The sequence below is a fragment of the Cheilinus undulatus genome, linkage group 2, assembly GCF_018320785.1.
Source record: "Cheilinus undulatus linkage group 2, ASM1832078v1, whole genome shotgun sequence".
NCBI classification, from domain to species: domain Eukaryota; kingdom Metazoa; phylum Chordata; class Actinopteri; order Labriformes; family Labridae; genus Cheilinus; species Cheilinus undulatus.
In genome coordinates, this window is record NC_054866.1 from 55,247,351 (window position 1) to 55,255,514 (window position 8,164).

Consider the following 8,164-nt stretch of genomic DNA (forward strand, 5'->3'; position numbering starts at 1 on the left):
TCTAAAAGGTCACACTATATGATGATGAAGTCAAAGTTTGGAGGTAAAATACAAAATAATTGGTTAAAAAGGTCAAAATATGACTTAAAATTAGAATTATGAATCTTGAAGCTCAAAATATTATATGAGAAGTCAAATTTATGAGTTGAAATGATCAAAGTATAAAATTAAAAGTCGAAATCCTAAGTTTGAGTGCTAATTGTGAGGTACTAAATTGAAAATGTGAAATTAAAACACAAATTAATTTATTTTCCCACATTCCTGACTTCTCATCTAAATATCTTTACTCCTTGCTTTTTCAGATTTTATGACTTAACAAGGATATCTTAAATCTTCAAGGATAAGTTCACATTTTTTTACTTGAGGAAATCTGCAGACCGCAGACTGATGGGCCAGTTATAACAGAAATACGAGATCATCTTGCGGGTCGGATTTAACTGTTCCACGGGCCGGATTTGGCCACCAGGCCTTGACTGTGCTTTAAACTGTTATAACTTTTGTAAACAGTGATCTTCTGCTCTTTCTTGTAACACACCAGTATTCCACTGAGCACACTCACATGCAAACATCATAGCGACCCCTACTGGCAACAGGAAGTGGCATAATAGGCCATAATAGTACTTGTAGCTCTTACATGAAACTTCTGATTTGCTTTAAATCTCACATGATCAGGCTCCGCCCCTCCGCATATTTAAACGTGTACTACATGTCTTTGCTACTGCACTATCTACTGTCAGAAAGCAGAAGCGTCTCTGACACATAACATCCTGTTTTTTCTTATTAAACGTGATCAATAACAGTCCTAGGAGGATTGACATGCTTTCTGTGCTCTGCTGCAGCACGGGTCACTTACACCTGTTCATTCCCACTCCCCGCCATGTGCCGGGATGCGAGGGCCCTCAGACAGATGTCAGACAGCCTTAAATCCACACTGTTTAATCTCTTGATCCTGATTGGCTGGTTGGTTAAAAACACTTGGAGTAAATCTGGCATGCTTCAAAAATATTGATTAAAGTCAAACTTTGTTATAATAGTCATAATTAATGTTAAAAAGTCTGACTGACTAGTTGATGTCATTGATTTTAATGTTAATAAAGTTTGACACTCTAGCTGTCAGAGTCTTTAGACTAAAGTGGCAAACATTAAATGTTGGCTCTAAAATAAAACACTTTTACTTGTGTTTTTGATTAACTGATGGATAATCTGGGGTTTAAAAGCTTTACATTAATCATTGATCAATAACCAGAGGAGGAAAGACGATTACACTCAGGTGAAAGTAAAAAGTATTTAAAGTTTATTTAGAGTAGACACTGAGAAAATAAAAGTACATTCAGATGAAATCCCAGTCTTCCTTTATTTCTCCAGCCTGGTTCATTCATGTTTCTGCTCCACAGAGTCTGTTTTTATAGACCTTCATTATGCAGACATTTAACGGAATAAAAACTCAACATTCCTGATGAATCTGTGACAAGAGTCTGTATTTTCTAAACAGCCCTGCCTGCACTGTAAAACACAACATCCATTTAACTCAGAAACACTGAGTTAAATTAACTCAGTTTTTGTAAACCTGTTCTAAATACTTATTATAAATTAGTTACTTGCACTTCTTTGCCAGTTTACTTGGTTTAAACAAATTAAGTAAAAAGGGGGTAATATGGAGTTGTGTTTCCTTAAAAATCCAAAACAGCAATTTCAACTCAATTTTTATGAGCTGATAGAACTCATTTTAGTTTGAAGTCAACAGTACTAAAAAAAACAACAATTTAAGTATTTTTTGTTATTAGTCAAATTATTTGAATTATGACAAATCTGCAGTTTTCCCAGAATGCCTTTGGGCACTAAACCTTTATGCACTCTGTTTACTGCTGCTGTCTTGGCCAGATCACTCTTGAAAAAGAGAATTTTAGTCTCAAAGAGGTTTTCTCCTGGTTATATAAAGGTTAAATAAAATAAATAAACAAAATGCACCATGAGTGAAGTTGCTGTCTCAATTACATAGGGGGCAATGTTAATGTTGATAATGTTTTTGAATGTGTGATGGCACACTTACAGTGAAATATCAGCTACTGATTCAGTGGGTCACTAGCAGACATTGTTGCTAATGGTGGTACAGTAAGTCCACCTTAGGTGAAATGATATAAAAAAAGCTTTTACAGAGAGTACTATCTGACGTTCTAATGTAATCAGCTGACTATATTTTGAGCGGTATGAACTTATCGGTGTTTACAGTGCACTAAAAATATTAAGTATTGAACACTCAAAGTAGATGATTTAGCCTAAATCCTGCAAACTTAAATTAACATTTTAACAGGTTTGAGCACTTAAAATAATTGATTTTAAACTAGTAGTGAATACTTAAATAGTTCATGTAGAACAAATACTGCACACTAAAGATGAACATGTTTCTAACTCACAAAAGTAAAGTGTAGTTTACTTGTTATTTCTGAGGCAGTCAGTTTACATATTTTTTTGAGTAAGCTGAACTAATTTTGTTTTACAGTGTGTTCCTGATTTTCTCAGAGCTTTGTTACCATGACAATCGCTGACACAGTCAGAGCTGGTCTTCCCTTATTGGCCGGTTATTGAGGAGCGCTCACATTCATGGGCTGTTAAAGGATGAGGAACCATTCTCTCTTTGCTGATGACATCACGTTCTCCCATGAACTTCTCAGGCAAAGGTTATCTCTGAGTAAACGTGGTCAGTCATTCTACACCTCTGCCGATAACCAATCAGGTGTTAGCATTCGAGAGCTCTGCGGTCTCTAAGCTCCTCCTTCTGTGTTGTTGTTCCGTCCTCCACCGTCTCAGTACATGAGATCAGCCGCCCCACCGCCACCTAGCTCTGCCTCCTTGGTGTCCTGGAAGGGGAAGTTTACCCCGGTAAGGCGTGTGAGCAGGAGGTTGGCGGCATGCAGGAGGAAGACCAGGAAGAAGACCCAGAAGCAGCGGTCATAGCTCTCACTGAATGTCTCAAACACAAAGTTGACCTCATTAAAGTTCACGATCCGCTCCGACAGGCTGTGGAGCTTCACCTCCACCGCAAACAGGATCATCACGAGGCAGGAGACCACGCCTGTGGAGGAGACCAGGGTCAGAACTAGATACCAGAGACAGGACCAGAGTCAGAAACCAGAGAGATGACCAGAGTCAGGACAGAAACCAGAGACAGAACCAGAGAGAGGACCAGAGTCAGGACAGAAACCAGAGACAGAACCAGAGAGAGGACCAGAGACAGAAACCAGAGAGAGGACCAGAGACAGAAACCAGAGAGAGGACCAGAGACAGAAACCAGAGACAGGACCAGAGAGAGGACCAGGACAGGACGAGAGTCAGAAACCAGAGACAGGACCAGGGTAAGGACCAGAGACAAGCCAGAGACAGGTCCACAGTCAGGACAAGAGAGAAGATTAGTGTCAGAAACCAGAGACAGGACCAGGGTAAGGACCAGAGACAAGCCAGAGACAGGTCCACAGTCAGGACAAGAGAGAAGATTAGTGTCAGAAACCAGAGACAGGGCCAGAGTCAGGACAAGAGACAAGACTAGAGTCAGGACCAGAGACAGGACCAGAGTCAGAAACCAGAGAGAGGACGAGAGTCAGACACCAGAGACAGAAACCAGAGACAGGACCAGAGTCAGGACCAGAGACAAGACCAGAGAGAAGACAAGATTCAGAAACCAGAGACAGGAACAGTTTGAGGAAGAGTAGGGACCAGATTCAGAGAGGAAGGTAGAGAAACTCTGGCTTTGGTTACTCTATTAATTAAACTCTGGCTTTAGTTAGTCTATAAATCAAACTCTGGCTTTAGTAACTCTTTAAATCAACCTCTGACTTTAGATAGTCTTTTAGAGTCAATCCCATACTATTTTCTAAACCAAGGGTTACATTTGAGATGCTAACAGGAGGATTTTCTCACAATTGATGAATGTCCACAGGTAAAGTCCCATGGGGCCTTGCAGCGTCTCATACGGCCGTCCGAAGGCATTGAAGAAGAAGAATCCTGTGGCCACGGAAGAGAAGAGGATGACAACGCCACAGAAGACGATGATGGTTACGTGGAGGCCAGCGGGGATGGCGCTCAGGAGGTCAGGAAAGACTGAGGGAATAGACATGAACAGGTGGGACAGTCAGGGGGTAATTATACAACCACAATTTCAAAAATGTTTGGACATTGCATTAAATGTAAATAAAAACAGATGATTGTCAAATCTCATAAACTCATATTTGATCCACAGTAGAACAGAAACAACATATCAGAGTTAAACTGAGACATTTTACCGTTTTAGGATAGTATTAGATCATTCTGAATTTGATGGCAGCAACACGTCTCAAAAAAGTAGGGACAGGTTCATGTTTACCATTGTGTGACATCCCCTCTCCTTTATCAACAGATTGGAAACGTCTGGGAGAAGAATGCTGTCCCATTCTTGTCTTATGTAGGATTCTAGCTGCTCAGCTGTCCTGGGTCTTCTTTGCTTGGTTTTTCCTTTACTGATGCTCCAAATGTTTTGTGTTGGTGAAAGGTCTGGACTGCAGTCAGACCAGTTCAGGATCTGGGCTCTTCTCCTGTGAAGCCATGCTGTTGTGATGGATGTGGTATGTGGTTTAGGATTGTGTTGCTGAAATAGTCAAGGCCTTCCCTGACAGAGACGTTGTCTGGATGGGAGCATATGTTGCTCTAAAGCGTTGATTGTTCCTTTCCAGGTGTGTAAGCTACCCCTGCCATAGGCACTAATGCAACCCCATACCATCAGAGATGCAGGCTTTAGAACTGAGCCAGGAGAACAAGCTGGATGCTCCCTCTCCTCTTTAGTACACAGGAAACGGTGTCTGTGGTTTCCTCTGACCACAGAACAGTTTTCATCTGACCACAGAACAGTTTTCCTCTGACCACAGAACAGATTCCCTCTGACCACAGAATAGTTTTCCTCTGACCACAGAACAGTTTTCCACGTTGCCTCAGTCCATTTTAAATCATACCACAATTTTTAAACACAGTGTTTCTCAGCTAGATGAACTCCTGCACAACGTTAGTTATTAAAGGAGTATCTTATCAACTGGACTGAAAGTATATTCTTTCCTTTAGTATGTTTTGGTCCTTTTTTCGACAGGACTGTGGGTAGAGATAGAAACTGGAGAGAGATAGTAGGTAACAACAGGCAAGAAAGAAGCCGGATACGATGTAGGTGGACCAACTGTAGGACAACAGTCAAGACTAATGACTACAGGTAACAGAGTCCAGTTATCTGGACTAGTGTACCAGTCCTCCCATTACAGCGCCACCTACAGGTAACAGGGTCCAGTTATCTGGATTAGTGTACCAGTCCTCCAATCACAGCGCCACCTACAGGTAACAGGGTCCAGTTATCTGGACTAGTGTACCAGTCCTCCTACCACAGCGGTCCACAGAGGCCGGAGCACAGAGCATCTTTGTTCTCAACAGGACTGGTCGGCCTCATTCTGATCACTCAGGCAGAAGCTCGTTAGTGAAGCTCTGCTGCTCTCATTAACTCACTCTGCTCTCTGATTGGTCCTTCAGCTTCATCAAACAAAACCCTTCTGTTCCAGTGAAACGTCTGCGTCATGGCGGCGGCGTGGAGGAAGGAGAGAAGGTAAAGAGCTGGATGAGAGTGAACTAAGATAGAAGAGCAGGATTATGAAAACAAACTCCTGAGACCAAACAGAAGAGCAGAGATGACTGATCTATGTGGATAATTATGTTTATATAATAGGATCAAGTTTTGAATGTGGACAGGTGGGGTGGGGGGTGGGGGGTGGACACGTTTGACCTGAAAAGGGTTCAAAGTAGTCTGGTCCTGATCCAGGTTTATCATCTGTCTGGTCCTGATCCAGGTTTATCATCAGTCTGATTCTGATCCAGATTTAAAATCAGACTGGTCCTGATCCAGGTTTATCATCAGTCTAGTCCTGATTCAGGTTTTTTATCAGTCTGATTCTGATCCAGGTTTATCATCAGTCTGGTCCTGATCCAGATCTTTCATCTGTCTGCTCCTGATCCAGGTTCATTATCAGGTTGATCCTGATCCAGGTTTATCACCAGTCTGGTCCTGATCCAGGTTTATCATCTGTCTGGTCCTGATCCAGGTTTATTATCAGTCTTATTCTGATCCAGGTTTAAAATCAGTCTGGTCCTGATCCAGGTTTATCATCTGTCTGGTCCTGATCCAGGTTTATCATCAGTCTGATTCTGATCCAGGTTTAAAATCAGACTGGTCCTGATCCAGGTTTATCATCAGTCTGGTCCTGACCCAGGTTCATCATCAGTCTAGTCCTGATCCAGGTTTATCATCAGTCTGATTCTGATCCAGGTTTATCATCAGTCTGGTCCTGATCCAGGTTTATCATCAGTCTAGTCCTTATTCAGGTTTTTCATCAGTTTGATTCTGATCCAGGTTTATCATCAGTTTGGTCCTGATCCAGGTTTTTCATCTGTCTGGTCCTGATCCAGGTTCATTATCAGGTTGATCCTGATCCAGGTTTATCACCAGTCTGGTCCTGATCCAGGGTTATTATCTGTCTGGTTCTGGTTCAGGTCCAGGTCCCTCCCTATTAAAGGGTCTTCCTCTGTGACCCTGGGAACAGTTCTTCTTAAACTGATGGAGCCATTTGTTAATCCAGAGAGTAGCCTTATCCCTGATCCTGTCTATTTACAGAAGCTCTGAATTATTCACTACCCTCAGTGCCTGCAGATCATGAATAATTCACCAACAGGTGAGCTTAGAGTCACCTGGTCCACCTGGACAGTAACATAGCAACACAACACAATAAAACAACACAACAGCAACAACATAAAACAACACAACAGCAACATAAAACAACACCTGAATACACAACTCAAACACAACACAATTCAAATATACAACACAATCCAAAAACAACAACAACAATACAACAACAACACAACCCAAACCCAACACAACAACAACCCAAAAACAACAACAACACAATGCAAAACAACACAACAACAACAATACAACAACATAAAACAACAACAACACAACGCAAAAGCAACACAACAACAATACAACATAAAACAACAACAACACAACCCAAAAATAACACAACCAAAAAAAAAAAACAACACAACACACCAACAACACAAAAACAACACAAAAACAACAACACAACGCAAAAACAACACAACAACAATACAACAACATAATACAACAACATAAAACAACAACAACACAACACAAAAACAACAACACAAAACAACACAACAACACAAAAACAACAACACAAAACAACACAACAACACAAAAACAACTCAACAACAACAAAACAGTATCTGTTCTGTGCCTCCGCAGCAGGCCCCCTCTCATGTTAGTCCTGACACCCCCCCACCTGTCCACAGGCGTGTTGTACTCACATGTTAGCCGTGATGGCCGTATTCCCAGCCCGCACGTCTTCACCCTCTCTCCAGTGAACAGACCGTAGCCCAGCCTGCCCAGGAATTTCTCCAGCTCTGCCCCCGTGGCATTGACCAGGTCGGCTCCGGTTCGGCACAGCACAGTCCCACTTAGCCAGAATGGCAGGCCGGACGCCACGGCGGCCATGAGAGCACAGGAGAAGGCCAGGACACCGCAGAGAGAGAAGAGAAGCTGCTTCTGACGGCTCGGCATGATGGGGAGGGGGGAGTCAGGTAGCAGGAGGATCAAAGAAGGGCTCACCCTCCCTGCTGACCCCCACACAGCCTCACCCTTTCAGCCTCACCCACTCAGCCTCACTCTCTCAGCCTCACCCTTTCAGCCTCACCCTTTCAGCCTCACCCTCTCAGCCTCATCCTTTCAGCCTCACCCTCTCAGCCTCACCCTCTCAGCCTCACCCACTCAGCCTCACCCTCTCAGCCTCAACCTCTCAGCCTCACCCACTCAGCCTCACCTTCTCAGCCTCACCCTCTCTCAGTCTCTCCTCTTTCCTCCATGGTCAGGCCGATGGCGTTCTCAGGTCTGGACTGAGCTCTTATTAATGGCACTTCAGGGAATCCCCCGTCTCCATGGCGAGGAGGGTTGGATGTCACAGAGGGAGGAGCCATGGTGAAGGAGAGACAGGGAAGGGAAAATGGGGGAGCTGGAGGTCAGTGATCAGCTGTTGGACTTGTAAACATTTAGAGGTCTGGTGGTTCCCTCTGCTGGTACCCTTAG

General features: G+C 43.1%; 1 protein-coding gene across 1 annotated transcript; it reads right to left on the reverse strand.

Annotated features, from left to right (window-relative positions):
* Positions 1–2,564: 2,564 nt before the first annotated feature.
* Positions 2,565–7,684, reverse strand: clrn1 (clarin 1). The gene is made up of 3 exons (XM_041812987.1): positions 7,390–7,684; positions 3,916–4,095; positions 2,565–3,073 (listed from the first exon to the last, which is right to left on the reverse strand). The coding sequence occupies exons 1-3, from the start codon at positions 7,640–7,642 to the stop codon at positions 2,805–2,807; spliced, it is 702 nt and encodes a 233-aa protein (XP_041668921.1). The 5' UTR covers positions 7,643–7,684; the 3' UTR covers positions 2,565–2,804.
* Positions 7,685–8,164: the final 480 nt, after the last annotated feature.